Below are 17,159 nucleotides of genomic sequence, written 5' to 3' on the forward strand. Positions count from 1 at the left end.
ACAGGAGGCAAAACTCCCTTGGCCGCAAGCATTACCAATTGCCCTGCTGCGAATTCGAACTAAGCAAAGGACTAAGGAGAGGTTAAGTCCATTTGAAATTCTATTTGGAAGACCCTATGTGGTGGGAACAATGAATCCTTCTGAACCAGGGCAGTTCAGAGAAGAAATGTTGAATAGGTATGTTCAACAGATTTATAAGAATTTAAACATGATTAACAAACAAGTGATTGGAACCAATGTGAGGGGACTAGACAAACCAGTTCATGATGTAGAACCTGGAGATTATGTCTATGTTAGATCTCTTTCAGAAAATCCCCTGGAACCCAAGTGGACAGGACCATATCAAGTGTTGCTGATATCCTTCACAGCTATCAAAATCAGAGAGCAAGCTGCTTGGATACATCACACGCGAGTAAAGAAGGCAAAAGGCAGCCCTTGGAAAGCAGAAGAGCTGGGAGATTTGAAGTTGAGAATAACTCGTCAATAATGTTTACTTATCTGCTGTTACTTAAAATAGTAATAGTGGTAGCGTGGGATAATAATTTGTATGTACAAGTAATGAGAAATATAACTTTAGGGTTTAAGCTAGAGTCATGTTGGTTATGTACTACTCTCCCAACTGATCAATTAGAAGTGCCACTTTATGGAATACCTCATAAGAATTGGACATTTGAAGTTAAAGTAGGGAAAGATTTTTCAGATCTTACATGCCAATACGGAATGGGGAACGGAGAAAAGGGACCTAAATATGAACTTTTACCTTGGGATGAGAAACAAGAAATTAAAGCATATGCAAGATGTACTGACAGAAATATTACCAGATTCCCATTTGGGAATAGGCATTTTTTAAAAATCTTTGAGTTACCAAGTTGCATAAATACTACTAAAATAGGAAAATTTAGAGAACTCAAGAGGAGGCTAAAACAGTATTATGATTTTAAAAAGCAATCATATTTGAATCAGTGTAAGATGGCTCCAGGTTGGTGGTGGCTGTGTGGAGATGGATATGCACGAAAGAGCTTGCCAGAGAACTGGGAAGGACATTGTGTAGGGGGACAATTGATCCCACAGTATACAATACATAATGAAATAACTACAGGGATTGTAAGAAGTCCCTGGAGAAGGGTAAAAGAGTACTGAACCCACTAATAGAGAGACCGACGGGATTCCATAGTTTTGTCAGATGGCTGATTCCTATGATAGGAGTGAGTGAATTAGAAAAGGCTATAGTGAATATCTCAGCCAGTATGGAGATTGCCCTTGCAGCAACTGAGGATGCCATTCGTGCAGAGCAGAAGGAAATAGAGAGTCTGCATAAAATTACAGGACAGTTTAAATACGCTCTGGATATTTTATTTGCCAAAGAAGGAGGACTATGCACAATAGTGAATGATAGTTGTTGCACATATGTAAATGAGGAAAAGAAGATAGAAATGGACTTGCAAAAATATGGGAACAAAGTAAGGTATTCCATGAAGTGAGCAGGGATGATATATCATACGGATTTTCAAACCTCTGGGAGAAGTTAACCTCGTGGATGCCCAACATTTTCTGGCTTAAACAATTATTAGTAGGAATTGTAATGATTATCATATTAATAGTATTAATAGTAGTCTTGATTAAGGTAATTATGTGTATTGGAAAGAGTGATGTGAAATCATATGAGAGGTATAAAAATGATAAACTTAGGCATGAGTTGGAAACTGGAAATTATTTTAAGAAAATATAGTATAGGAATATACTATTGGATGGTAGAAAGGGGGGAAATGATTGAAGAAAAGAAGGAAAAGCCCAACAAACAGGAACCAGGACTTCCATCCCCTGTATAGATAACCTTTGACATTCTGTGAAATATGGCCATCCCCTGTCATCTTTAGATAGATAACCTTTGTATAGACAGGAGGAAACAGGGTTGCCTGTGTAAACCTCAACATCCCTCTGTTATTTTCACATTGATATATTTCCGAATAAGATAAGAAACATGGACTATATAAGTTTGTACTGAAATCTCTTTCAACACACAGGTCTTTTGGAGAGATCCTACCTGTGTCCAGCGCTGTAATAAAAGCATAATACAAGAAACTTACTGAGTTTCATGTCCTTCTCTAAATCAGTGCATAGAATTAGTTTCATTGGAAAAGAATTTAATCAACAAGTCAAAGCATTAACCCAGCACTGCCAGGTCATTACCAAACTGTGTCTCTCAGAACCATATCTACACCTTGTTTAAATCCCTCCAGGGGTGGTCACTCCACCCCTGCCTTGGGCAGCCTGTTCCAGTGCTTGACAACTCCTTCAGAGATGACATTTTTCCTAATATCCAACCTAAACCTCCCCTGGTGCAATTTGAGGCTGCTTCCTCTTGTCTTATTGCCTGTTACTTGAGAGAAAACCACTTCACTACAACCTCCTTTCAGGTCTCCCAACATTTAAGCCTAAATTCTGTTACTGGAACCTTGTGTCTGTCAGTTGTTGGTGCTGTTTGTAATGCTTCCGAACATTTCACATTCATGAAGATAAAGAGGCTGTAGACAGAATCTGCCAGCATTTAAGCCAAACTGCAGCATGGCTTGCAGGACAAGCACTGCAACCTAGTCACTTAACACTTCATTTTGTCATAAAGACAGGAGAGAGGTATTGTCCTATGCTTTTGCTATGAACCAAGAAATTAAAGGAAAGGCAATGAGTTGAAACAGAACCCCAGGAACTGCAGCAATGTTTGTGAGCCTTGCAAAAGGATCTCCAAGAACGTCCTCAAGCACCTGCTTCCCTGCTTGTTTTACACAGTAACAGGAGCAGACCCACTGCTAATTTTCTGTTGAAAGAATCTTCTTTGGTTGTGGCCCTTGAATGTGTTGATGCTTTGCCCAAATGCCAGCCTGAGTACCTGTAACTGGCTTCTCCATCACAACACCATTGCAAGGCTGTTATAGCTGATAGGGGTTGGGTAAACTTCCTTTGGTTTCCGTTTGAATGAGCCTGAAACAAACGAAGGACATTTCTGTCTGTTATCCAGACAAGGACAGCACCATACACTGGTCTCATTACTTCTCAGGCAGAGGGCTTTTAACAAACCTGGACGACATTCACTCTGGATGGTGTGAGGAACTATTGCAACATTAAATGTCTCAGTTTTCCCTGTTTTATCTACATGTGACTGCTACTGATAAGGGTGGGAATGCATGAACTTTCCTAAATGCATCTCTAAAACTGCACTGGGCATCCTGCAAAATGGCATCTCTCAAGAAACATGATCTACTTTTGTGAATGAGAGTAGCTTAGCTGTATTAGGATAGCTTCCCCCCAAGATACACAAAGAAAAACCCTAGAAATTCAGGAAAAAAATCTCAGAAAGCCCCCAAACAAAAACAACTCACAGTGTCAAAAAACATATTCTGCTCTGTTGCTTCACTGGTGTCTATAGAATAGCTCTGGTTTCTACCCATTGAGCTTAGAGGAACACTTGGCTTTGTCTTTAAAGATGACTGTACCCCAAGACAAGGATGTTAAGTCCTTCAGGCTCAGCAAGCCTAAAGCAGCCAAGTTTCTGTAGGCCTTGTTTTTAGCATTTAGCATATTTGAAAAGCCCAGAGGTAACCTGCTTTTGAAAGAGGAGCCAGGGTCAAGCACATTCCAAGGGGGAATGGTTTCAAGCTGAGGGAGAGTAGGTTTAGACTGGATCTTAGGAAGAAGTTCTTCTGTACGAGGGTGGTGAGACTCTGGAGTAGGTTGCCCAGGGAGGTTGTGGATGTCCCCTCCCTAGAGGTATTTAAGGCCAGATTGGATGAGACCTTGAGCAACCAAGTCTAGTTGAAAGGATTCCCTGCCCATGGCGGGGGAGTTGGAGTAGATCTCTGAGGTTCCTTCCAACCTAAGCCATTCTACAATACTACGAATTATTCAGCCTCTCATGAGAAGTCTTTGGCAGGACTGAGTGGGCACACATGTCCACAGAGCAGGACAGTATGTCAACAAGAGGAGATAGGATCACAAAATGATGTTCACTTGCAGTTGGATCGGTTTGATATGTGACATGGCTGCCTTCAGTGGGTAGATAGCTGGAAAATATTGTCATGTGGCCTCTTGTCTCTAGTAGGTCTCCATTCGACAATCAGGCTTTTAAACTTGATCATTAAGAGGCTTCTAGTTTACTACATAGGGCAGTTTCTGCATGGGGACAGGTGGTACTTTACCTCAGTAGGGCCCTTGTTGTCCATATGAAATCGGAGGCACAGGTGGCCAAGCTCTGAAAGCACCTTTTCCCCCCTCTCTCTATAACTCTGCCATAACAATTGGAATTTGTTAGATGAAGATGTGTGCTGCAGTCCAGGATGCGGGCTGGCGAGGGGCTCCTCTCATGTGCTTAAGGCAAAACTAGAAACCATGCTTGAAGGGGATGATTAATGGAAGAGAAGCTGCTTACTCAGGGACCAAAGGCAGCACATCTTTCTTCAGGATGCTGCTTTGCTCAAGAAACATGCTTTTAGTCAGTCCTGCAGCTATGTAAACTAACAAAGAGGCTTTCAAAGTCAGCTTTTTTGTTACAGCAGCTCATGTTGCTTCTATATTTATATACTTTGGAGAGAAAACTGTGTACAGCACTAGACTTGCGCCGTCTGATCTTTTAGCTGAAAAAGGTAATGTACAGATATCTTGTCTGAGACACTTGGGCATGAAAAGGAGCAAAGTGAAGACAGACTGAGAGGATCTTTACAGTGGTTTTATTTGTTTTAAGGCTACAAATTGCTACCAGAGCTTTTTACTGTGCTTAAACAGCTGGTTTTTAGAAGTCCATACCCAAAAAGTCACGTCTTAACACAACTGCATTTCTTAATTGATGTACAAAGTTCTACTTAAAAGGCTGTGTTTAAGAGCATAGCATGAAGATTTAAGCATTCAGCCACAGAGACAAGTTTTATACCAGTAACATCAACAGTACAACCCTCTACAGCTTGTCTAAATGTTTTAATACACTTGAACCTTGAGATGTCTTCATCTAACTCCCCTAAAATCAATAGAAAATGGAACAACCTACAGCTTTAAAAATTTCTGTGATATTTGCATCCTCTCAGGATCTTTTCAGATTTTTTTTTTGGTTGTTGTTGTTTTTGGCCTTATTCCCCTCCAATATATCTCTTTTAAGCTTAAAAGGCTGTGAATTGTAGTTTTTAGTCTACACACAAAATGCTTCAATATGGTTTGGAATATAAATGAAAAATCTCAGTTCTGTTAACGTGCAGTCTTATATATTCCTAAACCCTTAAACTTTGCATAAGACTTCAACTTTGGGTTGAATTTTTTGGCTTCCCCTATACATTCTTTTTGGTTTTAGTTCATTAAATGGGCAAATTATCAAAACGATGTCACTCATTTGAACTTTTTCTTGTCGGCTAAGTTAAAACACCAGGTAGAAGAATGACCATAAGAGTTTAACAAAACCAACTGAGGTATATAATTAATAGCCTAAAAGGCAAAGTAAGCGTCCTGCAGATGAACTAGGTTGGGGTTTTTTTTGCTTGTTTGTTTCTTTGTGTGTATGTGTGTGAGAATTCCTGCTTCACATGATTTGAAGTTTTAAAATGCTGATCAATCCACCTCTGAAACAGGACACTTAGCTAAATTCCCATATGGGTCAAATTCACATATCAGGCTGCACACATTGTTTTTGTCTAAATATGAAAAGAAAGTAAACAAACTACTCCAGAAATAATGATTCTTAAATCTCAGGTATTTGTAACACTTTGCTTTGTAAGTAAGATTTGTTTACCAGTTTGCTAATTGCATTACAAGGTTCTGGGTGTTGAAGCTAGCTGCTGTCATTAATTTATGTGGTGCTTTGGTTTTAACCGTGATTTTGTGTTTATTGAAAGGCTACAGTAGCATATGTATGTTTTTGCTATGTTTTGAATAACTATAAAACAGAGTTTTTTAATATTTGCATGCCAAAAAAGTTAAAGACACTTGGTAACTTAATAGTAATAATGAATTTGTAATCCTCATCAATCTCCCACGTCTACATGACTCTCTTGCTCAGCAAACCCAGTGTGGGTACAGGTTCCATTCCCCAGTAGTAGGCAGCTTCCGAAATATTGCTGTTTTAACCCAGCTCCTCTGATTCTTCTGCTTCCTGGCCTGATGGAGAATTAGAATCATAGAATTGTTTTCATTTGAGGAGATCTTTAAAATCGTCAAGTCCAACCATTAACTCAGCACTGCCAGGTCATCACTTAACTGTGCCCCTCAGTTAATTAGCTTAATGAGCTAAGAATTTTGGGTTGCAAATCCTTATGTTTTGTTTTTTTGTGTTTAGCTTACGATATCTGGAAATTTTGTTTTCTGACCTCTCAGAATCTCGATTGCTTCATTTCCAAGAGAATTTTTTTGGGCTGAATCAAAAGAAGCATGACCAACAGATCAAGGGAGGCGATTCTGCCCTTCTACTCTATTTTGCTGAGACACCATCTGCATTACTGTGTCCCAGCTCTGGTGACTTCAGCACAGGAAAAACATGGATCTGCTGGAGCAGCTCTAGAGGAGGTCACAAAAACGTTGAGAAGGCTGGAACACCTATCCTACGAAGAAAGGCTGAGAGAGTTGGGGTGGTTTAGCCTGGAGAAGGCTCCAGGGAGACCTTATTGCAGTCTTTCAGTACTTAAAGAGGGCCTAGGAGAAAGATAGGAACAAATCTTTTAGCAGTGCCTGTTGTGACAAGACAAGTGGTGGTGGTTTTAAACTAAGAGAGGAGAGATTTAGACTATAACATTTTACACTGGGAGTAGCAAAACACTGGTACGGATTGCCCAGAATGGTCAGGTTGGACTGGGCTGTGATTAACCTGATCTAGTTGTAGATGTCCCTGATAAGTGCAGGGGGATTGGACCTTTAAAGGTCCCTTCCAACTTAAACCATTCTACGATTTTATGAACAGTGATGTCACAAGGAGTTATGATTGCAGAGAGAAAAATGACTAGGAAAAGTCCCTTGGAGGAAAGAGAAAGATCTAATGGAAATGTAGTGTAGAACAGCAACCAGAGAAGAAACGTTCAGCACTGACCTGTACTGCTAAGCAGTGAGGATGTTGTGTTTTTAGACAGGTTGGAGTTGTACTCACGGATAAAGCAAATTTCTGCAGCAATACGTTTCTGCAGCAGTATTCGTCTGCCCTGCTTGCCAGACCCCTTCAGACAAAAAGCAGCTTCACTGCAAATGGTTTTTGGGACCGTGTGTGACCATGACACTCGTACAATACTAGGGCTGCTTGGTGGGGCACAGCTGAGCCTTCCTGGCTTCAGACCAAGTGTTGCAGCAGTTCTCAGTGGCAGTGGGGCTATATCAGGGCTTCCTGCACAAGAAGGCTGGACAGTCTGTACTCTTGATGCAGGGGAATCAAAGACCAACTTGAAGTCAGCATGCAGATGTTTTAATTTCTCAATACAGAGAAACCCAACTGGGACCATTCAGGTGAAATGTTCTGCAAATTGTCTTGCTTTCATTTATTTCTTTCATTTTCCACCATTTCTTTCAGCTGACTATAAGGTATAGCCACCTTCATGTTTAGCATTACCTGGCAATCATTTTCTTTCTTACAGGAGGGGTGTTTTCTGTCAAATCTTGAGGTATGTGTCAGAATTGCAGCTATAAGTGGATCATAACCCCATCAGAGGAGGTTAGTGTCTTCCAGAGGTGCTGTGCCTCCATCTGTGTTTGGGGTTCAGCTTATCATGCCGTTTTAGAGATCAAGTGGGACTGGTTTGAAATAGTAGGAGAAATGTTTTTTTACACAGCACAGCTCCAGCTAGGCACTTTTGGAGGATAAGCTGTTGTGATCATCTGCTTCCTCACCTCTCCTCAAATCCCAGATCACTGGGCTTAGCAGGCACATGATCAGCATGAGAAAGTATTTTTCCAGTTTGCGATTTAGGTAACATTTAGTCAATACTCAGCACTTTCAAACCTAAAGGTCTGCCCTTCATGCTCAGCATAGCTGTTCCCCAGGGGTGGTGGCCCATACTGATAGGTCTCCAGAGTCTCAGCTGGTTTGGACTTTGTGGGGACTGGGTCATGCTGGTAGAGTAATGCTGATTTTACCATCCCAAAGTCTTCCTGTATCTTCATTCCTGAATAGATAGCACCTGAGACGTTTTCTGCCACATGGGTATAGCTCTGAAGATTTTTTATATCGCAGAGGTCATCATTGTATTTTAGTGTGGATGGCTTGTAGGCCTGGTAGGACACCTTGGTGGTCGTTGTGATGACTGTTTGCAGTGGTGGGGCTATGGGAGAGGGGCTGGGACCATACCTGCAGGGATAGTCCCCACTGTAGTAAGGTTGGTTAGTGCTTGTTTGCATCTGTCCATAGTCACTCCGGTCTCCACTGCCAGGTTTCCCCCAAGCTGGTTTCAGTCCATAATGCCTGCCAGGGTTATCAAAGCTCTTATCATGGGTGGTCACAGCATTGTAGTGAGACCCATTTAAACTGAGGGGGTCTGTATCAACAGAAGGATTTGCAAGATCTTTGTAAAATGTTGAATAAGGGCTGGAGCTTATAAATGTAGGAACTCCAAACTCATAGCTGCATGGCTTGGGCACATAGATTCTTGGATTGGGGCACTTAGGGTATGGTGATAGCTGGTCCTCTTGGAAGCTGGCCGAGTCATAAGGTGCTTTGTAGAGGTCAGTGTTCTGCAGGGAAGGGTATGACTGGGCTGGAATTGGAAAACTGGTGTCTGTGATGATACCAACCCTTTCAGGACCATCCATACAAGGCAGACTCTGTAGGTTATTGGTGTAAGCACTGCTGTCGTGGTACCTTCCTGCCTGACAAAGAGAAGTAGATCTTTGAGATTCAGGAATCGATACCACCCAAACACAAATGTACGCCTCAACACTTGCCCTATTGTTTCAATCCCCAAATGAACAGATGTAGGGCAGTGGAAAGCTTTGTTTTGCCCTAGAATCACTAGTTCGTGCTTATGACACATTAACTGACTAATGACTTTGACTTACCTCTAAGTTTAGAGGTCTCTTTTTCTGGGCATGGTGGAAAGAGGACATTTGCTTCTTAATCGCACTTCGTCTTGCCTCTGCCTCCAATTTACTCTCTGGTCTGGGATGGTCGTGGACTCCTTTAGCCTAAATTAGGATTAACAAAGAATTAGATGTGACCTGGAAAGAGTAAGAAAAGAGAAAATGCAGTAAGTAGAACAAGAGGTAGCTCCAGTGTGGTCTGTGGTTTGTCACAAGAGAACAGGGAAGCTAAAAGAACAAGAAAGGATGAAATAAAATAAATTGTGATTTGCAGGAAGATAAAAGGAGAAAGTGAGGGAAAAGTCAGTGGGGAGTGCTGACCTGATGTAGGAGCAAAGGTGTTATTGATGTTTATGACAGGCAGGAGTAGCCAGCTAGAAGCAAGGGGAAAAAAAAAATAAATTTAGCTTGGTTGGTTTCCTGCAGAACAGGATCTCAGTTCTGCTTTATAACGGGCAGCATTAAAACAGGACAAATAGGCTTTGCAGAGTTTTAGTGCCACCAGATGACAAATATTCTCGTCTAAAAACAGTAAACAACTTCTTGAATAGGAAAGTAGGGTAAGAAGAAAGGACCTCAGGTTGGACCAAGGGAAGATTAGGCTGGACAACAGGAACCATTTCTTCATTGAAGGGGTTGTCAAGCCCTGGAATAGGCTGCCCAGGGAAACAGTGGAGTTCCCATCCCTGGAGGGATTTGAGAGATGTAGATGTGGTGCTGAAGGACATGGTTTAGCGGTAGCCTGGCAGTGTTGGGTTAACAGTTGGACTTGATGATGTTGAAGCTCTCTTCCAACCAAAACAAAAGATACTCTGCTATGGCACTGTCTGTGGATATGCAGATCCATGTAGCTAAAGCTATAGTGATATAAGATTAAACAATATATTCTACATACTCTTACCCATTACATTCCCATGAATAGACCTACATAAAGGCCCTAATACAAAGCAGGAAACCTAAAACTGCTTTAAAAATGCTTTCTGAAACAGAAATTAACATCTAAGCAAAGATTTATCAACTATTTTGATGGTAAAAACCTTCAGTTTTTCCATGTCTGTGCACAAAATATCTGAACAATAATGATAACAACACTAATAATAATGCAGGTGATGAATCTGGAGTGTGGCCAGTTTGATTCCATTTACTGACTGGAGAGCAGAATTCAGTGCAGTATGAGTCAGGGAAAAAAATAAAATCATCCAACAGATAATGGAATCTCATAGAACAGAGTATTTTTGTGATTATTTTTCCACGTTATTAAAATAAAAAAAGAACAAATCAACATAAAATTTCCAATTCTAACTTTTTATTTCCACCCCCCCACCCCGCCCCGCGGCAAATTTTTAAACCCTCCTCAAATTCAAAGGCTGTTTTCACACAAAGTAAAATGCTCATCTTCCAATGTGTGCAATTAAAGTAAGGCTTTTCTGTGTTAATTTTAGCAGGAAATAAGTATCAGGTCCTTAGTGAGATTCAGTTGTCACATGTGCAGGACAACCTTTTTGTTCATATTTGTGTAAACAGGAACATTTTATACATCAATAATTATGTTCATTAAAATTGAATATAGTTACATCTTAAGTGCTGCTTTAAAAAGAGGATAGCCAATGTTATTATTTGTTTTTACCATTTTGTACTACAGAGGAATTCAGTCATGTGCCACATCTCCTCCAGGCTCAGTGTTACACAAAGGGAAAAAGGGGGTAACAGAGAAATATCTTTTTATATATAGATATGGTTTATATATATATGATGTAATTTATATGTGTACACATGCGTATGTATGTGTTTTACCTGGAAAAATATTGCTTTGCCATCAAGCCTCCAGAAGTTAGTGACTGGGTAGCCACTGTGTCCTCGGCAAGGAATCAGCTCAAGGGCAGAATTACAGTTTGGGCAGGATTTCTCTATGAATAGAGGTAAAGAAACTGCTAAAGACACTGGGCAAAGGTGAAATTGTCATCTGAAAGTAAACAGAGCTTGAGAACAACATGGTCAGCTTTCAAAGAAATTCAGTTGAAACACATTGTTCAAGGAAATGCAACAGACCGCCAAACACAACCCACAAATAGGATGAACAAGAGCTGCATACTTGATATAAATGCCAATGAGATGACTAAAAGATGGGACATTTAAACTAGCTATGAGGAAGAAATTTTTTACAGTATGGAGGTGAAACACTGGCACAGGTTGCCCAGAGGGGTGATAGATGCCCCATCCCTGGAAACATCACAGGTCAAGTTGGACCAGGCTGTGAGCAACCTGATCTAATTGAAGATGCCCCTGTTCACCGAGAGGGTTGGACTAGATGCCTTTTAAAGGTCCCTTCCAACACAAACCATCCTGATTCTTGTGATGCAGATAAAAGAAAGGATTTTAGATCCATTTCCCCTGAAGTATTTAGAGACCGGCATTAACAAACTTTGGAAATGAATATATTCATCACAGTCTTGGCAAATTATGCCTTAGTCTGCACACAAGTAAGGCTGCAGACTAAGGCATAAATTAGAAGGCACAGCTTAGCAATCAAGCCCATCTGAAAGAGATGTGATCCCCTGGGTATCCCAGCTCTCTTTGGGTGCTTCTCACTTTGTTGCTTCTGACGAGCTTTGTCACATATGGCAGGGCGAAGCTGGAGCCGGGCACCACCAGGCAACGCACAGCTCCTGGCACAAACCACCACCCCCAGGCAGGACTTCTTGAGGATCTGGCAGTTGTGGTTGTTGGTGTTGCGCATGGCCCAGCCACTGAGGTGTCTCTGTGCATTCTTCTCCTCGCTGGAGTAGATGAAGCGCACATAGCCGTCCGGCCATTCCTGGAAGCTATCAAAGTGCTTGGGCTCCTGTAGTAGGGAAAGCAGGGGTGGGATGATGGGGCAGCAAGGAAGAGGGCAAGAGAATACTATCAGAATATTGCAACCTGAGGGTTTTGTCCTGTTACAAAATAGCTAGTAGGGAAAATAGACTTTCTCTGTGACCACCCAAACAATTGAAAAAACCAAACTGAAATAGCAGCTTGTTCAGAAATGCTCTCTCAAAAGTGAAAGTCTGAGCTTCCATGTCTCAATAGCACTGGTACTCAGCATTATGAGGCTGCACCTTGAACACTGAGTTCAGTTTTGGGCCTCTCAATACAAGGAAAATATTGAAGTGCTGGAGCAAGTCCAGAGAAGGGCTGTGAAGCTGGTGAAGAGTCTAGAGCACAAGTCTTGAGGAGTAGCTGAAGGAACTGGATGTTGTTTAGCCTGGAGATAAGGAAGCTGAGTAGAGACATTCTCACTCTCTACAACTTAAGGTACCTTAAGGTATGTGGTAGTGAGGTGGAGTTTCGTCTCTTCTCCTAAGTAAGAAGTGATAGGACAAGAAAAACAAGCTCAGGTTGTGCCTGGGGAGGATTATGTTGGATATTAGGAAAAAATTTCTTTACAGAAGGTTGTTGAGCCCCGGAACAGGCTGCCCAGGGCAGTGGTGGGGTCACCGTCTCTGGAGGGATTTAAAAAACATATAGGTGTGGTGCTGAAGGACATGATTTAGTGGTAAACTGGCAGGGCTGGGTTAGTGATTGGACTTCATGATCTTGAAGGACTCTTCTAACCTAAATGATTTTAGGATTCTAAAAGAAAGTCAGGATCCTTTCTTCTTTTGCCTTATGATCCATAACAACATGGGCTATTGTTGCAGATGCCTCTTTGCAGTGAGGTTACCCAGCCGTAAGAGAGCAGCAGCATTATCAGAATTTATTGACTTGTCTAGCACCAATATACCTAGACAGGACAGAAGCTACCCTACTCATGCACACCATTGTGTTTTCTTTGTTATGGAACTGCACCTGCATACTGAAACTTAGAAATTTCAGTTAGGCAATGTTTTTTAAAGCACATCCAATATGAATTGAATCAAGCTTCTGGCAAAATAAATAGAAATAAGAAAGTTTGTCACTGCAGATATATTTCCAATATATGGTTCAGAGAGAATGTTTCAGTTTGGGATTTTATTGGCTTTCTGGAATTCCTTGCCAACATACAATTATCAGAGCAATGCAAGAAGAACTAAAGCTTTAAACTCCAAATATTTATAGTGCAGGTAAAGAATTCCTGCAATGCTCATTTACCGTAGACATGTATTACATGCGACCAATGCCAGGGAATGAAAGTAAATACCAGCATGAACTATCAGCATTAAATCATCCTCCATGGGATCTGTAAAATTAATTGAACTCTTAAGATGAAAAAAATTGTGAATTAATAATGCATTTGGAGCTCACAGTGAGAGGAAAGTGGAGTGCTCATTGACAATAAAATGTCACAAACTGATGAAATATTTAGATAACTTGAATTACAGCAGCAGAAAACAATCTACCCAAGCTTCTTGTCAACATTCCTTTAAATGGGGAATGAGGGAGAACGAAATGAGCCAGACATCAGAGCTAAAGACAGGCTTAGGAGTTCACATGCGGCTGTCCAAAGCTGTGCATCAAATCCATATTTTTATTACAAGCTATTTTGTAAAGACTCTCACAGCCCATCCAGACCCATGAAATTCTATTTGAAGCTCTGTGGTAGAAGTAAAGCAGCTACAGAACAAAGCTGTGCTCAAAGGAGAGCTTTTTCCTCTAGCACCCCCAGTCACTGAGGATTTTTCCACCATATCCTCATCTACCCCCCTCCCACCTGGTACCTGTGGCAGCTTAGGGTCGTTGATATCCCAGGTGAGCTTCATGCTGGGAGCAGCTGCAGACAGCGAGTCTGGCTTTTTTATATTAGTGGGGCGGCCTCAGGGCAGGTGGTGCTGACCAGCCCAGGCTAGCTGACCCCCCCCCCCAATGCTGAGGTGGGCAGAGTCTGTTTTCCCAGCCCAGTCCTCCTCCCCATCAGTTACCTGGAGACTGGGGGGGAGTGTGGGGTAGCCAAGGGGAGGAAGCTTCACTGGAATCCACCTCCCCAGCACCAGGGGCTGTGACCTTTGCAGATTTGAGCAGGATCTGAAAATATAATCCAGGAGTAGGAGGGCTCAGTCCCTTTTCCTGATATGAGTAAGAATACTGTTGGCCTTCTTGGCCACAGCCTGGCTTATAGTCAGCTATCTGACAATCAACACCACCAAGTCCTTTTCTACCAGACAGCTTTCCAGCCACTGTTGCCCAAGCCTGCAGCATTGCACGGGGTTCTTGTGACCCAATAGGCACAGTCCAGGAGAGGTACCAACCTCTGCTTCTCATATTTGAGTTCAAGCACAACTCAAAGCTGCCTACATCTTAAAAAGCTTCAGGAGCAAGTGAAAGGCACTGTACAAATAACCAGCTCTTCCTTAGACACACACATACACCTGCTTTCTATATCTAGATGCAAACAAATTAAGGGTTACTAAATGAGTTCTCTCTTCACCTGTGCTCTGTGGCACAGGGTTGCAAACACAGAGCCAAAGTCAGAATCATCTTATCAATTAGCATCTTTTAACTTAATAGAAAGTTGCAGATGATTTTCTTTTACCATCTTTTAGAAAAAAAAATATGAGCTTTTATGAAAGGAAGGGCCTGCTTTTAGCTCTCAAAGGAGAAAAAAAAAAAAAAGAGAAGCATGCATCATATCATAGAGACTGAATCACTGAATGCATAGTACTGCTGTAATCCTTTAAATGATCCCACCTGTTCTGAAAGATTTCTCTCATTTGTTTCCATCTCCCCTGAAAAGTTTACTGAACTTTACCTTTAGTTTTGCAACATAACAAACAACCCTTAGCAGAAGGCAGTGGCTATACTCTCCTTCCCCCATCCTAAGAAACAGCCCTTTTTAGAGTGCTGGAATCCTCTTTTTTATCCCCCTGCTCCAGATGAGTGTCAAGCTCTATCACCTGAGTGTGGGGTGGGGGGAACTCTTCCAGGTGTGGTTTTTTAGTGTAGCCTTTGTTTTCTCTCACTTGCCAGGGTTTAGGGGTAGGGGTTTGGTGAAGGAAAGGGTGCTTGGAGGTGTGGGGAATATTGGTGGGTGTCTCTGCTTTGCCCCAAGTGAGTGGAGAACCTAGCAGCAGCTGGCCATGATTGTGGGGAGGGGGTGAAGTATTTCCAGCACTTTCCTTCTATCACGGAGCCAGAACTTGGAGTTTCCTCCGCTGCTCCCAGCCATGGCACAGGTAAGCATCACTTTGAGAAAGCAGCAGTTGGACTGGGATGGAGGGGATATGGACACACAGTATGGCCCCTGCCTATGCATACTCACTGCCTCCCAGACGTTACCTGTGGGGTTCTGCTCTGGCTTCTCTTCTTTGGAAGCACAAGGTGACTTTGAAGTATTTGTTAGCTTTTGGGCAGGAAAAAAAATGTCTATTCTGTTTTTTTCCCTCTCCCTTTTAAAAGGAAGAAAAACGTGAAGAATGGGATAGAGAGGTGGATGACAATGTGGAAGCCAGAAGAGAAGATTATGTAAGTATGTTTTAAGTATATCCTTATCTTTATCTTACAAATAATTATGTTTGAAGGTGTATTCTTAAGTGGGCATGGCTTAACTTGGATTTTTGAAGTAATTTAGTGTAACTTGGGAGATGGAGGAGAGCCCTTCATCTTCTCCTCAGTAAGTGAGAAGGAGTGATTGTAATAGTTGTGAGATAGGTAAGAACTGCAAAGAGTGTACTGTAGGAGTCACTTATTTGTACTAAAGAATTTTCTTGACCAGTGTCCTTTAAAGTTATGCAGCTTCAAAGATCCTGTCTCCTTTGGAGGTTAAGGCTGGTGTTTCACTTTCAGACATAACGGTGAAATGAAAGTAGAGAAACAAAGAAAGTGAAAACAAATAAACAAAAAGCTTTCAACGTTAAAACCTGCATTGCAAATGTTTTCTCATAAACAGTGCTGCAACCATTTAAACGCCTGCTTGTTTTACTTGCTGGTTGTTCATTTCCCCTCCCTCTGCAGCTTGAATCGCTTCTTACTGAGGCTTTTAAGGGGAAAGGATTTCAGAAAATCAGTGAATTGCTTCAAGAGAGGGAAATAAAGCCTCTCCAAAAATACAGTGAATCTCTTCTCAGCCAGCTTGACAAAGCACTGAGAAAGGTGAGTAACAGTTTCTTTAATTTTAAAGGGTTTTTTATTCTTATCTCTCTGGGTATCAGAGTAATGAAACCCGTTGTTCTGTTTGTCGGCAGGAGTTGGACAAGAATGAATTCCAGAACGTTTCACTCCTGCTGAAATGCATTCAGCTCTACTTCAAAACTGATCTCCAGGAAGGGACAAGTTTATTTATTGAGCAAGGATTGGTGGAAAAGATGAGTATAATACTGCATACAAGTTACTAATGCTATTTAAGGTTACTTATATTGGGAAAAGAACTCCAAAGAAATGAGAACTAGATAGTGGCTTGCAGGATCTAATCATTTTGTTAATATATTGCATCAGCTCTGTGGGGAAATAGTTGTACTTTCAGCATGTAACTTTCAGTACAGCAGCTAACATTGAATGGCTTGGTGGGGTTGCTTTTTAAGCTGTCAGTGGAAGGACAGGATGAGTTCTGAGGAGTCCCATCTGTGAAATACTATAGAAATTCTAATGCATTGTAAGTGTTCCAACAAAATGCTATTTTAATGGTAGACTTAGACTCATAGAATCAGTTAGACTAGAAAAGAACTTTGAGATCAAGTCCAACATTTTGGAGTTTTATAATTTAAAACTTGGCATGCTCTTTATGAAAGTCCCCTTTTAGATGCATAGTAAACTAGATGTATTGAATCTGCAGTTGTATTTTATCTGTTTGCATTTTATTGTTCACAGTGGCACAATAATGACTTCAGCTCATAAAAATTGTAGTAGCAAACACACTTGTGCTGAAGACATAATACCTGGATTGAGCATAGATAGAATGGAACAGTTAACACTTGCTCTCTGTTAGCAGAGTTGTACTAATAAGTCCTTGGCCCAGAATACTGTAATTTTGTCTTGTATTTTTTTTTTCAGAAATACAGTAAGTCAGAATTAATAATAAAGCTTCACTTTATTAAGCTCTGTACCCCCCAGTGAGGCATAGACTTCTTGTTAGACTTGAGGGAGTGATGCCTGTGATGTGTTTAAAAACCATGGAGTATTAAAATAATGGCTTTGGAAAAGCTTGATGAATTTTTAAAATGTTCTTTCACTGTGAATTGATA

General features: G+C 41.2%; 1 protein-coding gene across 1 annotated transcript; it reads right to left on the bottom strand.

Annotated features, from left to right (window-relative positions):
• Positions 1 to 7,932: 7,932 nt before the first annotated feature.
• On the bottom strand, positions 7,933 to 13,745 carry GCM2 (glial cells missing transcription factor 2). The gene is made up of 5 exons (XM_054381926.1): positions 13,704 to 13,745; positions 11,617 to 11,869; positions 10,822 to 10,934; positions 9,007 to 9,132; positions 7,933 to 8,817 (listed from the first exon to the last, which is right to left on the bottom strand). Exons 1-5 carry the CDS (start codon positions 13,743 to 13,745, stop codon positions 7,933 to 7,935), a joined length of 1,419 nt encoding a protein of 472 aa, XP_054237901.1.
• Between the last annotated feature and the right edge of the window lie 3,414 nt (positions 13,746 to 17,159).

Source organism: Indicator indicator, chromosome 6 (genome assembly GCF_027791375.1).
Source record: "Indicator indicator isolate 239-I01 chromosome 6, UM_Iind_1.1, whole genome shotgun sequence".
NCBI lineage: Eukaryota > Metazoa > Chordata > Aves > Piciformes > Indicatoridae > Indicator > Indicator indicator.